The 22,741-nt window shown below is 44.8% G+C and overlaps 1 protein-coding gene across 2 annotated transcripts in view; it reads right to left on the bottom strand.

Annotated features, from left to right (window-relative positions):
* CACNA1A (calcium voltage-gated channel subunit alpha1 A) overlaps window positions 1–22,741 on the bottom strand; it is a 200,112-nt gene that overhangs the window by 142,624 nt on the left and 34,747 nt on the right. For both annotated transcript variants that reach the window (XM_037145780.2, XM_037145779.2), the window contains exons 2-3: window positions 19,930–20,035; window positions 17,857–17,996 (exon numbers count right to left, since the gene is read on the bottom strand). In XM_037145780.2, coding sequence (XP_037001675.2) covers window positions 17,857–17,996; window positions 19,930–20,035 — 246 coding nt within the window. The remainder of the gene's footprint in view (window positions 1–17,856; window positions 17,997–19,929; window positions 20,036–22,741) is intronic.

Below are 22,741 nucleotides of genomic sequence, written 5' to 3'. Positions count from 1 at the left end.
TTACAGAGATAATTTACAATGGTAGTCGCCATTATTACTGTTACCTCCACTTGCCCTGCAAAGTAACTATAATAAGCTGGGTTTACCTCCCAGTCCTGCCACTCACTCTGACCGGCCCATCCTTCTGCCCCAGCGATTTAATGGCGACATGACAGCACCTGCCAAGAGAGGTGCACTGGGAGGACTAAATGAGATAATTTACTCCAAGTGTTGAGAGCAGCTCCAGGCACGTAAGTCTGCAGTGAACGTCAGAGTCAACTGTACCCGCTGCAGGTCCCACAGCTGGGTGCTGGGAAATCCATACCTGTCTGACCCCAGGGTGCCACTCTTCATCACTGGGCTTTGCCTCTGAACCTACCATTGAGAAACAAGGACTAGAGATCCCCAACCGGGTGGATCAGTTGGTTGGAGGGTCGTCCTGCAAAGCAAAATCCTCACCAGTTCAATCCTCAGACAGAACACATAACCTGGGTAGTGAGTTCAGTTCCCGGTTAGGGTGCGTCCAAGAGGCAAAAAATTCATGTTTCTCTCCCTGTCCTTCTCCCTCCCTTTCCCCCTCTTCTCTCTTTAAAAATAAATAAATAAAATTTTTAAAATGAAAAACAAAAAACTAGGGAATGGAAAATTAGGGGCTGTTTCCCAAAGCCCTATGTTCTGGAAGCCCCAATGTTCTTGCTGCCCAAGGCTTCCCAGAATGCCCCTTGGCTGGCACAGCCTGGGGGGAGGCCAGATTGGTAGGGGAGTTTGGATGCTCCTGCATCTGGACTTTCTCTGTTGCTTCTGTCCTGCTTCAGAGCAGTAAGACTGGATTAAGGATAGTTTGTTCTTCCTGCTATCTATCCAATGCCTCAGCAAAGCATGGTGCTCTCTACTATCAGCTATTGATCCATTTGTCCATCCATCCATCCACTTATTCATTCAAGAGATGTTTACTGAGCTGCATTCTCAGGGTCTGCATTGGACTCTGGATTCAGTCTTTGCCCTTCATAGAGAGATCGGTAATTAACCCAGAAAACAAGAGTGGGAAGGTTTACATAGATGGCACCTAATGCTCGTAAAAGGGGCCCTAAGCTGACCTCATGGTGCACTTGGGGCTGGGAGGTTGGGAGGGCTTTCTGGGGAGACACAGTAAAGATGGGTAAAGATGTACTTCCCTGAGTCCTGTGAGTGGCTCTCCAGTCCCCTCTGAGACACCTGGACCTCACCATGACATTGGCACAAAAGGGGGGCCTCCTTTCTTTTTTTTTCTTTCCTTACCCCAAAGATATTCTCCTAAATTAACTTCCAGAAGTTTTAATGTTTTTTATGTAATTATTATGAAGCTAAAGTGTTTCCCTTTTTGTTAGAAACGTTTTAGGAGCAGAAACACATACAGTAGTCGCCCCCTATCCATGGGGGATACACTGGGGTGTATCCCAGCGCATGTTGAAACCATAAACAGCACCGAATCAATCCTACATAAGCTCTGTTTTCCCTATGCACACACACTTGTGATGAAGTTTAATTTATAAATTAGGCACAGCAAGATACAACAAGAATAAGTAATAAAACAGAACAATTAAAAGTTATGTGAATGTGGTCTCTTTTATAAAGTCAAAAACTTTTAGCTTTTCACTTACAGGGAATACTTCATGGCTTCTCTTCAGCACAGCTGAGTTGCCAGCGTGACTACTCTTGTGTTTTGGGGCCATTATACAGTAAAATGAGGGTTCCTGATGACTGAGAGACAACTGCTAAGCAACTAATGGGTAGGGAGCGTCTGTAGCTTGGACACCCTGGACAAGGGATGATTCACATGCTGGGCAGGACAGAGAGGGACATCAGGAGACTTCATCGGGTTCCTCAGAATGGCGTACAATTTGAAACTGATGAGTTGCTTATTTCTGGAATTTTCCACTTAAGATTTTTGGGCATGGTAGATCATGGGTAACTCAAACCCTGGAAAGCAAAACCATGGCTGGGGGGACTACCACACTCAGAAATGCACATTCTGTGCATTTAGAGAAGTCACGTCCAACTGGCATTAATCATCAGCAAATTCAACCATGCAACCTTAGGGCAAAAAGAGAGAAATGCAATGAATTTAAATGGTATTTGTAGTCTTTCTAGTCTTGCTGTTATTCCAGTCAATGGATTTACTTATGATTCTGCAGAAACATGAAACAGACAATATTGATCTGATATCCTTCCACTGATCTTAGTTCCCATGTAACTTGCGAAGTGTAATCATCTCAATCTGTGGTTTATAATTCTAATATTTAAAGATGTGAATTCTATGTCTAACAGGTCTTCCAAAGCAAAATAAGCTATTTATTCTGTGGGGGAGCCTCTTTTTAAATTAGTCAGTGCCCATGCCACCCCGGATAGTAAATACTTTAAATATTGTACTTGAGTAAGATTAAGCTAGCACATTAAGAGAGAGCATATTCCAGACCAAGGCAGCAGTATGTGCAAAGGTCCTGGGGTGAATGAATAGATGCTGTGGATAGAGGGAGGCAGGAGTCCCTCTCCCTCTTTTTCCCTCTAAAATGAGGCAGTGAACAGAAGCAAGACTAGCTCTGAAGTGGGCTGGACATGCATCCAAACCCCAGCTCCAGGACTTCTGCTTGTGTGACTTTGGACACACAACTTCTCTCTGACTCTAGTTTTCCTCATCTGTGACAATATTATTGAAGCTGGGGGAAGGCTTGAAGGTGATAGGTGCATAAAGGGCCTTGCATACAGTAGGTACCCAATTAATCCCAATTTCCTTTCTCTGAGGTTGACCTCCCCCACTGGCCTGGGTTTCCACAAACCTGGAAATGCAGGAGGGAAGTGGGGTAGCTAAAAAAGAAGGCAGAAACACAAAGACAGAGTTGAGGTGGGAGGGAGAGGGTAGAAAAAAAGTCTCCATCAGACGCCCACCAGCCTGGCCTCTATCCCCTGAGGCAATAAAATCAAAACAAGCTTTCCATATAGCTCTGATCAGCAGTGAGTGACAGTAAAAAAAAAAAATCAAAAGCTCCAGTTGACACAGGGAGTCAGGTTGTGGCTGTGAACGACGCCGGGTCAACACGGTCGGCAAGAAATCTGTCCTTTTGCTTCAACTGCCTGTGAGGGGTGAGGGCTCAGATAGCAGGTTGAGATGTGATGAAAGCTGAAGGCATCTGTAGAGGCCATGTAATCTTCCCCACTTTTATTTCCCAGGTGGCCGTGTGACTGGCCCTGGGCTCTCAGCAGAAGCTTTGAGGTCATTTTTTGTCCCTTTCACCCAGTGAGTGATGCAGTAATAATAACGCATCATCATCCCCGTTTCTTGCTAAGAGTCAGGGATGAAAAGGAAGGGAAGGGGGTGGCAGCACTGGCAAACAGAAGCCAGGGCAGAAAGCTTCAGGGGACAGCAGTTGGGGCCCCAGTAAATAGCTTCTTGGATTCACACCCTTTGCAATGTGATGGATTGCTTCTCCCACTAAGAAAGGGCATGTTTTGTCCCAGCCTTGGAATCAGGACTGGCCTCATTGCTTGCTTTGGTCACCAGTGGCCACACTGAGGATGTGCGGTTCCTGAGCTTAGACCTCCAGAGGTCTGCGAACCTCTTCTTTCTCCTGGAACCCTGTTTCTGCCACATGAACAAGCCCAAGCCAACTTGCTGGCGGATGAGACACTGCGGGGAGCAGAGCACAGTGGTCCCAGCCAAGGCCTCTCTAGACCAATCTGCAGGCAACCCACACCCAGACAGAGGAGCACCCAGCTGTCCCACAGCTGACCACAGATGCATGAATGAGCTCAACTGAGACCAGCCGAAGCCCCCAGCAGAGCCTCTCTTACTACACTGCCTACCTGCAGGATGAGCTGAATAAATGCTTCTCACTTTAAGCCACTGGCTTTCTGGGTTGTCTGTTATGCGGCACTATTACTATAACAATACATAAGTGATACAAAGGGGCATACAGAAGAGAGGGTTATAAGGTGAATTAAGGCAGAGTTTTAATATAGAATGTTATGGCATTAAATTTACCCTCTAATCACATATAAAACCAAAAGTCAGAACAGTCTCTAGAATGGTTAGACAAGTTAAATACTTTCTTGGGCTCTCCTGGGGCTAGAGGTGGCCATGGGACGTACCTCTAACCATGAGATGTTAGTAGAAGCTCAACGGATGGTTTCTGGGAAAGATTTTGCTTGGCTTGAAGAAAAGCTGATATTGCTGCATGGAGCTCTCTCATCCCTGCTTCTTTCTGCCTTGAATGTGGGCATGAACCTAGGAGCTCCAGCAGCTATTTTTCGTCTGTGAGGTAAAGGTCAAAAGACTCACAGAGATGCCAGTCATGCCACCTGTACCCACCCCAAAAACTTCTGTAACCCCCAAAAGATGAGCACCTGTTTGTTTAAGCTACCACAAGCTCTATTTTTCTATAACTTGTCACTGAATACACCTTTCAAAAATTCCCCCATTTTCAGGCCACACAAGACTCCACTATGAGACTTCAGGAACCCCACTCCTTCCTTCTTTTTCAGGCACCAACACACAGGTTGCTGTACCACACTCAGCAGAGAGGCCACCCTGCTGATGCCATTCTCACTTCACAGTGAGAGAAGCCTGGTATCCTTGTTTCTCCCTTCCTGGAACAAACTCTACTCACCATCGCCAGTCACAGACAATAAATAATGTTGCTAACTCATCCTCAACCGCAGTCCTAGAACCCACCTAAATCCTGTTTGGCTTTTCTGCTTCAAATTTCCATGCCTTTAATTTGCTCCAACCTCTGCTGTTCTCTGCACAGAGGTCCTGTGATCTGGCAGGCCAGGAAAGAGAGAGTTCTTTGTCCCTGAAATATCAACAGATCCCAAAGGTCCAGGGTCTGGCTTTCACCTGCTTCTCATTCATCCCTTCCCTGATGAGCAGCTGTTCTCACTTCCTGTCTGGGGCCCACAGGATGAGCTTTATTTCCTTCCCATGGCTGATGCCTAGAAATGAACCGATTCTCAAAATGCTTCATCAGGAACTAAGCAGAGGAGCAAGCCTTCACGGCAGACTTAGGTAAGTGTCACCACCAAGGCTGTGCCTGTATGCTGCCCTGCTCACTATAAACATCTGTGATGTTCTGGCCACAGAAGCAGGCTCAGCCTGAACACAGGGCCAGCAGGGAGGGCCAGAGCGCTCATGCCCCAGAAGGATGCCCCATCCCAGGTCCCTCACCCCTTAGCAGGGCTGATCTTCAGAAGCCTGTTTTATTCCACCTCTCAGAGTTCACCAGAGAGTTTAAGCAAGTGCTTGTTGCCTGCAGCACTGACTTGTTTGCTAATGCAGCCTTTACTAGCTTGGCTGCCTTCCTTCCCTCTCTTAGTCCTCTATTCACGAATCTATGTTTCCTGGGATCTCCAAACTACCGGCCTGCAAACCTTTGTTTCAGGGTCAGTTTAGATTCTGGGTTGCAAAACCAGAACCTAACTGGCTGTTTGAGGCATAAGGGGGATTATTAGGAAGCTTAGTTAGTCAACAGGAGGAGGCCAGAGGAGATGCGCTCAGAAAATAAGTTAGGAGCAACGTAGCCTGACTGACCCCCGTGCAGCGCACTGCCAAAAAGCAGCCCACCACCACCCCTTTACCTTCGAGTCACTCTGTTTTCAGATTCCTGGGTGGAGAGGCATGTGACTGTTGAGTTTCAATCTCAAGCCCTATCTGCCAAAGGGTGGAGGGTGGGAGACACCCCCCCCATACAACCTTCAGCCTGGGAGTGACTACGACGGGGTCCTGTAATCCAGCAGTATGGCACACAAAGGCGGGAATCTTTCCAAATCCATGTTGGATCCCCAACCAAGAAGAGCAAATGTTCTTTACAGTTAACTAACTGGTCTATAGAACTGGGCCCGGAGAAGTAGTAATAATTATTATCATCATTATAATTACAGTTATTAGTCTTATAATAGCTAATATCATTGAGCATTCTGTGCCAGTTTCTAAGCGATTTACAGGTATTAACTCACTGAATCCTACCTTTTGAGTAGGTAGACTTATTACTCTCATTTAACAGATGAGAAAACTGAGGCCCAAAGAAGCATCACATCCCTTGCTCTTTCTTCAGACCATGCATTGGTCGATACCATCATTAACCTAACCCACCATGTGTTGGACGTTAACTTACTAGCCTTTAAAAGAACTCTACAAGAGAAGCAGTATTATTATTCCTGGTTTCCAGGTGAGAAACGAAGATTCAGGGAGGTACAGTCACTAACCCAGGGTCACACAGCTTGGAACTGGTGGAGCTGGGTTTTGAATCTGTTCAAATCCCAAAGCCCGTGGTCTTAAACTGCATGTGTGTATCCTGTCTGCCCTCTCCTCCAGAGCTGCCTGCACAAGAAGCAGCTGGGTTGCAGAGCAATGTCGAAACAACTTGAAGGCTCTACCTTAGTACCAGTTAATGTAGGTTTCACATTTGAAACCATAATACATTAGACATGTCACTCCTGAGGTCACTCAGAACTGTACCTCAATTTCTGCTGTCCTGGTGGATCACATCCTACCTCTGAGGGAGAGAAAGAGAGCTTCTCAGGTGACTTTCTTGTGTATTGCTGAGTACACCCATCCCATATCCTCCATGTTTCATGAAGATCTGTCCAGATATTTTGGTCTGACATAACCAGAATTTTATTTATGGAGAGATACAAAATACATGATGTCGATTTTCTTCATGTTTCTAAACATGCCCACTATCTCACCCTTCTGAAAAAAGTTTGTAAAGGAGAGGAAAAAGATCCAAGAAATCAAACTGTTCCCCAAATAGGACCACCTAACCCATCATATCTCTGGTACAGGTGGTAGAAACTACCAAATGCTTCCTCCTTCCTGTCACTGCCAAACTTCCCAAATTGGGGCGGGGGAGACTTCCTGCTTTCCTTTCTTCTCAGTCAGACTTCTGCCACCAAGCCTTCACACATCCCCAGCCCACCTATGGACAACCCAGGGAGTTCCTTCTCTCTTCTGCCGCAATCCACAAAACTGACTGCACTTACTTCCCTTCCTAACTCCCTTCTAACTTCCTAACGTCCACCGTACCTTTCCTTCCCTGATCCTCTTCCTTCCTCTGGTCCCCAAGTGTGGGTGCTTCTCTGACCCTGGGTTTCTGTTTCTGTCTGTCCCATCATCATGTCTATAGGATTCGGTCACTTTCCAGCTTTATCCAACCCCTTTGTGGATGTCTCTCAGTTAAGCTTTCACCATTTCTCCATCTGCATCTGCCTGCTAAACAATGTCGCAACTTCGATGTCTCACAGGACCCTCAACACAAGTTGCGTTAGAAGCGCCCCCTGCTCCTGCAGTGGCACCACCATTATACCAGTCAATGGTTGATTGTCATGTTCTGGGATGTTCCTTTTTCTGGTGAAACAGCCCTAAAATCCATCTGTTCTTTCTTATTTCCATTATTATCCCAAACCATCTTGATTCTATGACTTGACTCCATCACAATCAGGAATCTTCCTCCCTTTCCCCCTCCTTCATTCTTCCCTCTCCTTTTGACTATATTTTATTGATCCTCTATTATGTACTAAGAAATATCCCGTCTAATCTTCACCTCAACCCAATGAGGTAACTATTAATACAAGCCTCATTTAACAGATGAGTAAACTAAGAACAAGAGAGACTAGGTCATTTGCCCATAAGTCACACATCCTTGGAGTGGCAAAGTCAGGATCTGAACCCGTATCTCCAAAGCAATGTTGTATCTTACATGAGAGTTAGGTTCTGGTTCTGAAGTCAGTGCACAAGGGAGAAACTGCATATACTCAAAACACCCTTGAAAAACCATTAAATGATCCATAAAGTACAGTATACATTGTTTTGTGTATTTAAGACTGAACGGTAATAAGTTTATATAATGTGTACAGTAATATATGACATAAAAGATTGAGAATAGTATGCCACATGTGACAGACACTGATAATTGTCCCCATAGTAGCCACCTTCCTCTTCCATCTTACCTAGAGGCAGAGCCAGTTTCCCATAAAATGGCAAAGATGCCAAATACTCATGTTTCTGGTCTTCCCCAAAGCTAGAAATGGTTGAGTTACCAATGTGTGGCCAGTAAGATGTAGAGATGTCTGTTGGGAACTCCTGCAAAAAACTTTTCCTTCTAGATAAAAAGAGAAAAGCCTCCACTGAAAGTTCTCTTCCTACCGTTACTTTCTTGCTTTGGATGAGTCCATGAGAGGAGGAGATGTGGCAGCTATTTTGTAACCTTGAGGTGACAAAGCATGAATTTTGACTTTAGGTCAAAGGTGGAGTGGAAAATGGAAGGATATCACTAGGCTACTCAACCAATTCTGGTCCACTTATCTTGGATTTGTAAGTCAGGAGGCACAAACCTCTACTTGATGCTAAAGCCCCTTCTAGCTGTCTCTTCTGTTACTTGCAGAGAAAAGCATTCCCTGCACTGGGTTCTGTGCAGAACACATACCATGCACATTCCTTGGGAGAAGCTCACTAAATGGCATGGCAGGTAGAAATGACCACACAATTTAATTATTATAGTCTTCCTTTTTCTTTTTGCATGTGTGCCAATTGCATATCAACAATTTTATGTAAGTCAAATTTGCATAGGATTTAACTCCTCTACAGGCTTTACAGTTTTGGCTTTGAAAATGTCCTATCCATCTAACCTCCTCAGTGTAGTTCACAAAGATCTCCTCATCTGATCCCTCCTGTCCACTCAATCTTATAATTGTCCTACTTAACAATTTTGGAATACCAACATGAAGCAAGGAAAACAGCATCAACTATATTTTAGTTCCCAGAGCAGGATCTAAGAGTCTTAGGTTTCCTTCCTGTCTCTGTCCCTGGTGCCTGAGTTTTGTGTCCTGAAATTCAGTAGATGGCCTTCAAATGTGCCTGTGAACAGCGAAAAGAAAACAACCCGTGGCCTGTGCCTCTTCAGTACAACCCCCACCCCTAAGAAGCCAACAAAAAACCCTCCACAAAACAAAACAATCAAACAAGCAAAACTCTGACCCCTAAAAATCAAAGCTTCTCAGAGCTGAAGCACTCTTGGGAGTAAAGTATTCAATAGTCTTCAGCCTATCATGTCTCTAAAAAAGGTTTACAAATAGGTGACTTGTGCACTTACAAAATATGCTCCAGCCACCTGGTTAAACATGTAACCTGCACAGTCATACACAGCAGGCCTGAGAACACAGTCCTGCCAGACAATCCCGCTTCACACAAACCTGTGCGGATTTGTGCCACCTTATTAATGCCAAGTAGCTAAGAAAGCTAACTCCAAAAGGGCTTTAGTATTCAGAGCTTCAAAACCTAAGACACACTGTAAGTCCTCTGGTGAGATCACAACTCTAAGCAGGCATATTCTACCCACAGGACATGTAATACTTATGTCCACACTCCCAATTGCACCATCAAGATCAGCCAACAGGCATGGGCCCTCAGGCACAGGCTTCTCTGCCTTGAGAAGTAGTTTATTTTATAGTAAAACTGCCCTCAATATTGACAACTATAGGTATCATCAAGTCATTCCTCAGTCAGAAACATTTATTGAAGCCCTGGCTGGTGTAGCTCAGTGGATTGAGCACAGGCCTGTGAACCAAAAGATCGTGGTGGTGACCCGGGGGAAGGGACAGGCACAATAAATAAATAAGTGAAATATTTAGTTTGCCAGAAAATGGTAATTGCATGAAAAAAATCTAAATAGAAGAAAGACAACAGAAAGTGCTGGGAGAGCGCTGGAATTGTACATAAGGGGTCAGGGGACACTGGAGTAAAGTTTTATAGATGAGTAGATACTTGGGAGAAGAGTATATCAGGCCAAGGGAACTACAAGTGCAAAGGCCCTAAGGCAGAAATTTGCCCGAAGTGTTCATAAAACAGGGAGGAGCCCAGCGCAACCGCGGCCGCATGAGCGAGGTGGAAGGTAAAGGGAGGTGGGGTGGCAGGAGATGGGGCAGATCACGCAGGTTCTTGTGGGCCGTGGTGAGGACTTTGGCTTCTGTACTGAGTGAGATGGGAACTATGAGAGGGATGTGAGCAGAAAAGTGATCTGATCTAAGTGTATGTATTAAAAGGATCCTTCTGGCTGCTTGTGTTGATAACAGACTGTGGGCGAGGAGGGCAGAAGCAGAGAGACCTGAACAGAGGCTGTTTCAACAGCCCAGCTGAGAGATGGTGACGGCTCAGCTCAGGGTGGTAGCAGTGGAGATGAGAGACGTCATAAGACCCCATGTGTACAGTAAAAAAAAAAGACCTATAGAATTTGCAGAAGGATTGGTCATGGGGTGTGTGTGAGACAGAAGAGGTGTCAGGATTTCTGGCCCAGAGACCCTGGAAGGATGGAGCTGCCATCAATGATACAAGAAGACAGGAAGAAGAAATAGTAGGAAGATAGTCAGGAGTTTAGTTTTGGAAATCTAGAGTGTGAGATGCCTGTGAACTCTTCCCTAAGTGGGGATTTCAAGGCAACTCCAGGGTGGAGATGTTAAGCTTAGGAAATGAAGGCATAGAAGGTATTTAAAACTTTGATGTTGGACGAAATCACCAAAGGGCTTGTTATAGCCAGAGAAGTCAAGAAAAGAGGGGCTCTTATTTTCCTAAGACTTGCCCCTGCCCTAAATCATAGCTTTAGCACTCTGCTACACAACCACAATGAAGGTAAGGGCCTTTCATCTCTGGGTTAGGCCCAGGTCCTCCTGGACAGCTGTAACAACACAGCATCTTCAGGTCCTTAGCTCCTTCCTGCATAAAGCTAAGCACAGAATCTCTGGCTTGGCAGCCTCTGCCTTGGCCCTAGGTACCAACTTGCTTCCTGTTCCGCTGAGATTTCCTCTGCCCTCCAGGCAGCCACCTCCTTGCCCTGGTGAGAAAAGAGGGAATTGGTAACCCTGAAAACTGTACAGGCATTGGCCAGATGCCTCTCTGGAGGGAGGCTGAAGTTTGTCATAGCAATTTGAGAGGACAAGACCTCAATCAGCCCCTAAACCCGTGGAGAGATGGATGGCAAGGTCTTCTCTAGCCGTACAGGGGAAATGGCCAAGAAGCTCAGTAGAATAAACGTCACCTGGCCATCTGGTCCTCCCTCAGTCACTCTCCACTCTGTGGGGGAGGGGGTGGAGCACAGAGGGAGAAGGAAGGACGCCTTTATACAACAACCTGTGCTGTCCAGGGTGCTGAAACCTCTAGCTCATTAGGCTTCCCACCCATTGCTCCTTGTGTTAGCTTTTCCGAATCTCTGAGAGCAGATCCAAGACAAGGCCTTTATGGAAGTGATCTATGGAATCACAAGGGATGAACTGGAAGTTGGTAAAAGTTGCACAAATGAACGAGTTTCATTCAGAGCAACTGGGATTGAATCCTGCAGAGGACCCTTTGAGAAGTTGTAGAACACACCTCTGAATTTTCTACTGAGCAATGGGGGAAAAGCAAGGGTATTTACGCACTGACTCCCTTGCTCTCTGGTTAAGGGTTACTCATAGAGGTGTTAAGCATCTGTCATGTGGTCTGAACAAGCAGTTGCTATGCTGCAGAAGACCCTCCAATGGCAATGCACAAAGACAAGAGTGTTGGAGGTGCAAAGAGGTTAGCTTGCATGAGAACTGTCCACCACAGCTGCAGCTAACTCAGAGGTGAGCTGCATGGATATGAAGTGGGGTATCTTCAGCATCAACCACACACCTCTAAAGGAATTTGTTTTAGTTTTCCCTTCAGATCACCATCTCCCATTTATAAAGCACTAAAAACAAGTCCAGGAGCTCAGTTCATAGTATTTGCCACATATACTGCCACAGCCTTAGAAGGTAGACACTATCACTACACTTCCCTTTTCCAGGTGAAGAAACCAAAGTTTGGAGAGATTAACTCACATTTTCAAGTTTACCACTGGCAGAGACCCTCTGACTCTGAGGCCCAGATCTTAGCCACTGGGTTCTGACAATCTCCCATTTCTGGAAATCTCTTTTGCCCATTTTTTTCTGCCACAGTAGAACCCAACAAGGGGGCAGAAAAGAAAGGATCTCCCCCTCATTTCCCTGGAAAACTTGACTTTAGGGAAACAGTGTAGGACTCAAGAAAATGAATTCTGGATCCAGATCTACCTGAGTTCAAACTCTAGATCTGATATTTGTGAGATAGGTGATATTGGGCAAGTTATTTAACCTCTGTGGAGTCTCACTTTTTTCATCCGTAAAATGGGAATGATAATAATACTTAACTAAGAGGGTTGTAAGGATTAACTGAGCATATACGCATGTATGGTATATCATGTTGTAAGTGCCTTGTAAGTTCTAGTTTGACAATGTTGCCACTGTTATTAATAACAGATATTATGTCCAAAAGGATACTGGGATGAATATAGTTCTTTGTCTGAACCTAAATCATGTCCAGGGTGATACTGCCTTTAGGGAAGTGTCTTAGTAGAGCACTTTCCTTGGGGAAAGGGGTCCTTGTAGGACCCCGTTCAAGTAGTTTGACTTGTCTGAGCCTCAGCTTCCTCTCTAAAAAAAAAGGCATATGAAACTGATAATGCACACAAAATTGTTAATACAGTCCTGGATCATAATAAGTGTCCAATAAATGATGAGAATAACAACCATGGCAGTCAACATCATTATCATCACTGTTACAAGATGGAGAAACTGGCTCCTGCTGCTAGGAAGTGAGGCGGTTCCAGATGGAACATGGTTCAGCAAACATGGTGACAATCAAGTCATCTGAACAATAAAAGGATCAATGCTCTCTCACTAATAAAAGTCTCTGTAGGATAAAAAGCATTTGTGCCACAGTGGGAAATCCTTTTACTATCAAAGGTGACTGATCCACTGGGGGAGAAATTAATGCAGAGAGACATTAAAATAAAATGCAGCTGGTATTTATAGGAGCTGCTAGTTGGTCTCATGAATCAGAATACGGGTTATGATTTGTTGTTGTTGTGTTTAGAACGCTGTTTATATTTGAGGCAACTCAGAACAGCTACACAGCAGGGGAAAGAGGGAGGAAGCTGAGGACTGACTAGATGTATTTGATCAACTAATCCAAACAGAAAGAGAGCCAGAGAGGTGTTTGACTCTGGTTAAATCATTTAGATCCCTGTGGACCTCAAGTCAACTATACAAGGAAAAGGGTATTAGAACGACTCTCTGAGGCTTCCTTCCTCTCTCTGGAAAGGGGCCACAGGATGAGTAGTTGGAGGACAGGAGGAAGGAAGAGAGGGCTAGCTCTAACGGCTTAACCAGAGGGTGGCATTCATCATCTCTACCACTCCCACTGACCCCAAACCAGTATTAGAGGTTCCCTGACATAAACATACATTCTGAATCTGGAGGATTTCCAATTGTCCCCCACCTGAGGGTCTGAACTCCCTTGTGAGTTAAGTAAAGGGGTTGGACAGGCCAGAGTCTACTGAGCCCTAAAATTCAATGATGCTATGAAAGCAAAGCCAGTGTCCTTCTCTGCTGGTCCCCAAATACGTGGGTCTTTCCTCACTGTGATCCTCTGCAAAACTGTCCAAAGCCTGGGGCACTTCCTGGGACCTTCCAAAAAAAGAACCTTAAAAAAAACCCACCAACTTTATTTATTTATTTATGTTTGTTTGTTTGTTTGTTTGTTTTTAGAGGGGGAAGGGAGGGAGAAGGAGAGGGAAACACCAATGTGTGGTTGCCTCTTGCGTGCCCCCTACTGGGGACTTGGCCCACAACCCAGGCATGTGTCCTGACTGGGAATCAAACTGGCGACCCTGTGGTTCACAGGCAGGCTCTCAATCCACTGAGCCACACCAGCCAGGGCAGAACCTTTGTTTCTACAGAATCACAAAATGTCAGAGTTGGCAAGGACCCAGAGCTCCTATGTTCCCTGCCTTAGTTGATGTCAGGGTATCTTTCATAACCACTGGAATGCTTGACTGTCTATCAGCTCAATGGTCCGTACCTCCTTAAACAGCTAGGTGAATCTCCCAGGACACTCTGGTGATCAGAAGGGCTACCACTTTCCAGCTTAGCAACCATTTATTTTACAGAGCAGGTGTGTTGCTAAGCCTGTGAGTGCAAAAGCAATTGTCTTCATTCCCACCCTGGCAACGTTCAGTCTCTTTCCTTGCACAACTGTATTATTTCACCCCTCCGATGTTTATACACATTTAAGAATTACAGGAAAACTGTTATGTCAGAAACATAGCCAACTTTCTGAAATATGCCTCTTACATATTTTCAGTTCAATTCAGTCCTTCAAATACAATGGAAGTACAGGTTAAAGGGGTTTGATTAAATTATGAAATTAGAATTTCTCTGAGGCCTTGAGCTACACAGAAGAAACAAACAAACAAAAAATCCCTGTGTGAGATCATTTCCACCAAACTTACACAAGAATAAGGCAAAAACCTTGGCAATTCATGAAAAAATGAATAGTGTCTTAATGCTGTGATTTGTTTACAAACATGAGAAGACAATGAGTTAATAAGAAAATGCTCATTAAAATCATCTTTGTCTCAATGTTAAATTAATACACTTGAGTCCCCTCTCCCTGGAACAGAGAATTAAAAGTTTACTGCATTTTCCCAGCACTGACCCTGAGCAGAAGGCTTGGTTTGCAGAGCTTTTAGCCTCCTCTCCCTGCTCCTAGCTTGTAACCCAACAGGAGACTAACCAGCCCCTTGGAATTTGAAATAATGAAATTTGAGCTATGTGCCTGATTTTGAAGGAGACAGAACCACCAGACAGTAAGGAGGGATAGCTGATTATTGGAGAAATAAGATCAAGAAAAGCAAGAGAAAAAGAATGCAGGAAAAAGAAAGAAGAAAAGAAGAGGATAAGAAAAGATTAGAAACCTACAATGGGGACTCTTTGTGGTTTTAGGACCATGACCCCCGGAGAATATAATGAAAACTAAAGACCAGGAAAATATATATACACACAATTTGCATGCAGTTTAAAAGGATTCATGAATACAACTATGGGCTTCCATCCTTGGGATCCATCTGCCCCAGATGAAGAATTTCTCCTCTGGAGGCTCAACTGATGTTTAAGCTAGAGGAAAAAAAGGCCACCTTGTCATAATCAAGGAGCACATACAGACATCCAACTGGCAAACTGACCGGTCAAATGGCCACCTCTCAATGTACTGATCACTTAGTGAGACTTACTACAGGCACTACAGCAGACGAGCTTCCCTAGGTGTTTCAACAACCACATTATTTAAAAAAGGGGGAGCTTTTCTGGCTCTTCCCCTGCCAGCAAGGTTGAGCCAGTGCCTGCCAGCAAAAACCAGCCCCCAGGGAGCATAAACTGGCACAACTACTTTGCAGAGCAATTTGGCAACATCCAGTGAAGCTGGAGATGTGTGTGGTACACAACTCAGCACTTCCACTCCTGGGTATACGCCCTAGAGAAATCCACTCGCAAGAACAAGGGGACAGCTTAGTTCCAAACAGCCCAAAGCTGGAAACAACCCCAGTGGATAAATACTTGGTAGAATATTCATACTGCAGAATACTATGTGGTAGTGAAAATGGGTGAATGAGACCTAGTCTTGTCAATCAGATTAATCTCATGTTGAGTGCCAGAGGCAGGTTATAGAAGAAAACATTTAAAGAGACACTTAGAGTATGCAAAACAGTACCATATGTATATATTTCTTATATTTTTACATTATAAAACCATAAATGTATAAATGGAAATGATAAACAAAATTCAGGAAAGTGCCTCTGGATGGAAAAGTGAAATGGATGGGACCCCAAAAAGGATCACAGGGACTTACACTGTACCAGAAAGGTTCATTTTGATGGTAGCTTGCTCCATCACCTCCTTGCCCTCACCTCCTCTACTCTCCCTCCATCACTCTGCTCTAGCCATCCTGGCCACCACTGTTCATCCTACATGGTCCAGCCTTAGTGCCTTTGCACCTGCTGTTTCCTCTTCCTGGCACTCTCCTCCTTCAGGTATCCTCATGGCTCATTCACTAACTCCCTTCAGGTTTTCATGCAACTATCACCATCCCGATGAAATCTTCCCTGGCTTCTAGCCGTTCTGCCCATAATACATCCTACTCTTTGCTGATTTATTATTTCTCTGTAGTCCTCGCCACCATCTGCACATCAGATATTTCATTAATTCATTCTGTCTTTCTTTACCACTAGAAAATCAGTTCAACAAGAGGAGAGACTTTGGTCTGTTTTGTTCACTGCTGTGTCTCAGAGTCTGACACATAGTAGCTGTACACTAAATATTCACTGAATGAATATTTGCACACACAGGCATACATTATATTATCCTCTACTTCTTTTGGTATGTCTGATTATTTTTATTATACATTTTTTAAACAACAACAAAGTCAGTCACTTTTTACAGATGAGTTTCCTAGCAAGTCAAGGGAAAAGTGCCATGACATGTCTCTGGAACCTGTCAAGGTCCCAAGCCACAGCCAACAGAGGTCCCTCAGGGAACACCCACGTGTTGCAGCTGCCCCAGAGTTCCCACAACGGGCTTCTCACATGCTCCACTGAAACAACCCCATATGGCACAGCTCCTACTGTGAGAAGCAACAGGACTCTGAACAACGTAGGTCTTCCAAACCTGAATAGTGAGAGCCTGGCTAATACAGGATGCATGCTAAGAGCCATGACACCTGCCAAGAGAAACAGGACCTAGAGCAGCAACAGAGCCTAGAAGAAAAATATGAACCCACAGAGGACTGTGACCCCACAGAGGAGAACCATAAGGAAGGCCTCCTAACAAAGAAAGGTCTTGGAAGAGAAGAGCCAGGCTTAGCTCAAGGGAGAGGAGAGGAGGCAGAAATCAACACAAAAGGGTAATGTCCATACTGGGATCTGGTAGAGGGCTCTGGGTCTGTGACCAAGACTGGCTGGTTATTCACTAAATCCATTTCCCTTTCCTTCTATGCACAGTCTCGCATTTCCCAGCATCCCTTGCAGTGATGTGTGGGCATGTGGTTGACTTGTAGCCAAAGGCATATGACTGCAATATGTGCCAGATCCTGGCCAGGCTCATAAACCTCCCAAGTATGCCCTCCTGTACACACAAGCACCGAGTTCTTGGAAGCTGAGGGTTAATAATGAGCAAGGGCCTGGGACTCTCAATCACTGTTCAGAGGAGAGAAGCTAGCCAATGAGGAGCAGCTGTTTGGGACTTAAAATGAGTGAGAAATAAACTTCTGATGTGTTTCAGTCATGATCAACTTTTGGATTTTTTGTTACAGTAGCTAACATTACCTTACACAGGGTCATTGATGAAAAGTGTATACACATCCACCTTTCAAATATGGTTCATTGTATACAGATCCGTACACCACTGTATAGAACTATGGTTCACTGTACACTCTCGAAGGCAGTGACTGCACCTAATCTAGACTGTTTTCTCCATAGTTCTACCATAATCTCTTGTACCCAAAAGTCCCCAACAAACATTAACCAGTTTAAAGTAGGGGTGAGACGTCTGCAAGCAAGGCAAAAAGACCATGCACACACAATAGTTAAAACATGACTTCTGGGATCACATAATCTCACCTTCAAATCTCAGGTCCATCCCTTACTAGCTGAGTGATCTCAGGCAAGTTCCTCTCTGTGTTTCCAATTCCCCAGTGGTCACATGGGAATATTAATATTTCCTAATTCATTGGGTTGTTGTGAGGATTAAATGAGAGGATGCACATAAAGCACTTTGGAAGCAGTTGACTCTAATAAGCTATTATTCTAATTGTAACAGAAAGCATCCGTTGTAACATGCAGCTGAGATTTGGAGGTGGGGTAAAAGAAGGCAGAAGAACACAGGGGCTCAGCCTCCCTGAGCCCAGCCTGGACCACACCAAATGCTATGTTTCCAAAGTCCTCATAATTCAAGATAATTGTGAGTAATGTTGCATGCTCTGCTTACCCTGTTAGCACCACCACAAAATCCATCACGTTCCAACCATTCCTCAAGTAAGAGCCTTTGTGGAAGGCAAACCCAAGGGCGATGATTTTAATGCCAGCCTCAAAACAAAAAATTCCAATGAAGTACGGTTCTGTGTCATCCTGGAAGGAAGAAAGGGTAAGGTCAGGGTTATTGGCTGGGCAGAGGGTGGCAGGATCTGGGAATGAGCCCACCTGGAGGTCTGTACCCACCTCCCCTCACCTCTCGCAGCCCTCCAGTGCTCACTGCCCACTACTGCATCCTTCCCGGAGTTCTCTTGCCTGAGGTTTTTGCAAGAGAAACAGACACTAGGAGAAGACACCCTCCTTCTTTCCTTTTGGACAACATCATGCACCACTTGGCCAAGTAGAACTGTTTGGACCTGTGCTGTCCAAGACAGCAGCCACTGGTCACATGTAGCTGCTTACATCTGAGTAAATTTAAATGAATTTGAGTGAAATAAAATGAAAGTTCCGCAGTCACATTAGCTACCTTTCTAGTGGCTTCCATATTAGAAAGTGCAGATGAGGACATTTCTATCACAGTAGAAATTCTACCAGAAAGCGCTGGTTTAGCCTGTTTCCTTGTCGTACACGTCGCTCAAGGCCTTTGGAGTGGGACCCTGTGCCCCAACCTCGCCACTAAATCTGACCCTTGTGATGTTTCTCAGCTGGTATGCACCAGCAGAGATGTTCAGGTTGGTAAAATATTGGAATAATACTTCTGTGCTGGCTGGCCAATGGCCAGGGCCTCTTGCGGCACCTCCTGCTGGTTCTGGATCCCAGCCGACAGTCTCTAGGAGCTGAAGTTAAGCTATAAGTTCCACTCTGTCAGAGCTCCTGCACAGACCTTTTCCTATCTGTTAGGACAATGTTTCTCAAGCTTCAATCATTTGCATCGTCCCTTCATTTATTGTATATAAGCTTGTCACGGCACTACTATTTGCTGACTGTTGTTTCAATGCACTCTTTTCACCAGTGGATTCTTACAACCCTCTATTTACCCTGGAGCTATTACAAATAGTTCTAACCAAGTGAAAGGAAGGGCAGAAGTCTCCTCCATTGTATTGTCAGAGAGCCAGGAGGGGACCCAAGGAGCTGGGAGGCCACTGAGGGGGATCAAGAAGGATCTTAATGCTAATTTTCAGCTCTGCAGTTTCACCAAATGAGAACATTTCAATCGTCCTCCAGAGCTGATATCCATGTATAAGGAAACAGAGGGGATAAAGAAACAAGCTAAATGACATCGTAAGTAAGCCACCAGGCAGATATCAGAATGTGGGACACTCCTTAGGGCATCTGGACTGGTTTCTGCAATAAGTCAGTGACAGGAGAGAATGTATTGCTCTAGATTAGATTAAAAGTCTTAAGTGACATAACAAAATCTAGACCACATTTGGATCTTGGTTCAAAGAAATCAACTCTAAGAAGCCACTTCTGAGACAATCACAGGAATGTGATTACTGACTGGGTCTTAGACAATCTCCAAAAACCATTGTTAGTTGTTTTGGGTATGAACATGAAACTGTGGTGATCTCAGGAAATGCCCATATTTTTAGCAATGCAAACTTAGGTATATGGCCACACACTGACGTGCTGTTATATGGGAAATGCCTTTAAAATCTGGCCAAGAAAGATAAACCATGGAAATTAAAGAGGACAGAAAATACGAATGAGGCAAAATCTTGACAATTGCTGAATCTGGATGGGTTCATTGTGAGGTGAGGTTCATTGTGAGGCGGGGATCATTGTACTGTTCTTTGTGTTTTGGTGTATGGTTCAAATTTTTCACAAGGATTTTGGTTTAAATGTGACATTTTCGTGGACAGTGTAATCACTCCCACCCATCCCCTCCTGGGTGACACCAGGTCTGGTGGAGGGCAAGGGTGGGGAATGGGCAGTGAGGGCATCTCTCTCTCCCCAGATTATCAGGGTTCATGAAATTGAGGCTTCCCCAGGCAAGGGGCCCACAATCCAGCTTTTGGTTCAAAGACTGAGCACTGCCCTCTGCTCCCACCACCACATTGGTTTGGCCCCAAAGGAAGACATCACTCACCAGCCGCTCAGACATGGGAGTCTTGTCATCGTCAGGTAGGTGTTGCTCCAGGGCGAGGACGATGCAGTTTGCTATGATGGTGGCTAAAATCATGTATTCAAAGGGAGTATGGTGGAATTAAGGAGAAATCTTTCCAGTTTATTTGGGTTCACAGCAAAATTAAGCAGAGGGTAGAGAGATTTCCCATATGCCCCTGTTCCCCCACCTTCACAACCTGTCCCACTATCCACATCCCCCACCAGAGGGGATATTTGTTATAGCTGATGAACCTACACTGACACATAGTAACTCATATTAGGGCTCACTCTTGGGGTTGAACAGTCCATGGGTTTCAGCAAATGTATGATGTCACATATTTACCATTATAAGCTCACACAGAGTAATTTCACTCCCTAAAAACCTGGCAGATGACTCTGTAAGAAAAATATGGATATTTTTCCTCCATCTCACCTCCAACTTTTATTGGACAAATATAAAATCAGAACCTATTGTGTGCCAGGCCCTATTCTGGGTACTGGGCACACAGCAGAGAGTAAATCATACAAAAACCTCTGCCCTCAGGGAAGAGAAGCAAGTGAGTAAGACAACCACTTTACATACTCTGTTAGAAGACAGCGAGTGCTATGGGGAAAAAAAGGAGGAAAGAAAGTCATGGGTTGCAATTTAAAATACGATGGTCAGGCTAATCTCTTTTGCCCCCGCTTCCTCTCTGAGATCGGTCTGGGAAGGGATGGAAGAGATTAGTCTAAGAACATGTACATGCTCATGAACAGCCCATGGACACAGACAACAGCGTGGTAAAGGACTGGGGTGGGGGCAGGGGCTGGGTGGAAAGGGGTGGGGGGAGTATGGGGACATTTGTAAGAGTGTCAACAATAAAAAAATTAATAAAATTAAAAAATAAAATGAGGTGGTCAGGTACGACACCAAAAGCATGAGCAACGAAAGAAAAAGATCAATAAATTGGACTTTGTCAAAATTGAAACTTTTGTGCACCAAAGAGCATTGTCAAGAAATTAAAAAGGTAAACAACAGAATGGGAGAAAACATTTGTGAATCATATGTGTGATAAGGGTCAAGTGTCCGGAATATATAGAGAACACTTACAACTCAACAACAGAGAGACAAACGACCAATTGAAAAAGTGGGCAAAAGGCCTTGAATAGACATTTCTCCAAGTAGATGTTCAAATAGTCAACAGGCATATGAAAAAATGCTCAACATCATTAGCCATTAGGGAAATGCAAATCAAAGCCACAAGGAGATACTACTTCACACCCACTAGGATGGCAAGAATCAGAAAACAGTGACAAGGAGGTGAGAAATTGGACCTGTTGAACGCTGCTGGTAATGATGTAAAGTGGTGCAGCCACTGTAGAAAACAGTTTGGTGGTCTCTCAAAAAGTTGAACATTGAATCACCATATGATCCAGTAATTCCACCCCTAGGTATATGAACAAAAGAAATGGGAGACAGACACTCAAACAAATATTTGTACATCCATGTTCACAGCAGTGCACTGTTCATAATCACCAAAAGGTAGTAACAATCCAAATGCCCATCAATCAATGAATTGTTAAACAAGATGCTGTATATTCATAAAATGGAGCTTTAGCCACACAAATGAAGCACTGACACATGCTACAATGTGGATGAACCTCAAAAATGTTATGCTGAGTGAAAGAAGCTAGACACAAAAGACCACAGAGAGTATAAATTCCACTGATACAGAATGTCCAGAATGGGCACATCCACAGAATCAGAAAGCAGATTGCCAGGGGCCGGGGGGGAGGGATTGAGGAGTGACTGCTTAATGTTTTGTAACTAGATAAAGGTGACAGCAGCACAACATGGTGAATGTACTAAATGTCACAGAATTAGTCACTTTAAAATGGCTAATATTGTTATGTGAATTTCACCTCAGTAAAAACATATGATAGTTGGGCAGGCCTCTGAGAAGCTGACCTTCGAAGACCTGAGGGACGGAAGGGGCAGTCCCTGTGGCAAGTTGCAGATGCAGCATTCAGTCTCGCTCCAGGCGAACTCCGTTCTACCTCCTGGGAAAGCGCCAGGGAGTCCCACTGGACTCCCACTTGGAAAGGGTCTGTCCTACTCCAGATCTGCTGATCAGTGGGTGAATGAGAATGTCCCCTGTCCCCCTGTCAGACCTGCAGAAGCACCACTCCCATCCAAAAGCCTCCATAAATGGAGCTGGCAAACTCTGAGAAGAGGTTTAGGTGTGAAGAAATGGATGCTAGAGGGAGAAAGCACAGAGTTGCTTCCTCTGGAGCAGTTTCCCAACTTCCGCACGACTGACATCTGGGGCAGGACCATTCTCTGGGGTGGCGGCATCCTGTGCACTGCAGGGTGCTGAGCAGCATCCCTGGCTTTCACCCAGTAGAATCCAGCAGCACCCCCTCCTCTCCAGTTATGACAACCCAAACTTGTGACAGCCAAAAGTGATCTCCAGACACTGCCAAGTATCTCCTGAGAATACTGAAATCTACAGTCGTGCAGAAGGATCAAAGAGCATGTCATGCACTTGGCCATGTTAAACCACTGCCCTCCTCCCAGCTTTCTCCCTTGGAAATTTAATTGGCTTCAGTCTCCCCTTTGGCCCTAGAGTTAGGTTTGGCATTTTGGAAGCTTCACAAAACCAAGGGAATTTACAGACGAGCAGTAGGGGGATCTGCCCACTTTCCAGGTGGGAAAACAGAGTCTGATACAGGAAACCTGGGAGTAAACATCTACTGAAGTCAGGAAAACCAGGCCTTCTTTGTCACCAGTTCCTGCCCATGCCTGCAGCTGAAAG

This window comes from Artibeus jamaicensis, unplaced genomic scaffold (genome assembly GCF_021234435.1).
Source record: "Artibeus jamaicensis isolate MK-2021 breed Jamaican fruit bat unplaced genomic scaffold, CSHL_Jam_final contig_3290, whole genome shotgun sequence".
In the NCBI taxonomy this organism is placed as follows: domain Eukaryota; kingdom Metazoa; phylum Chordata; class Mammalia; order Chiroptera; family Phyllostomidae; genus Artibeus; species Artibeus jamaicensis.
This window is presented reverse-complemented; position numbering and strand designations above follow the sequence as displayed.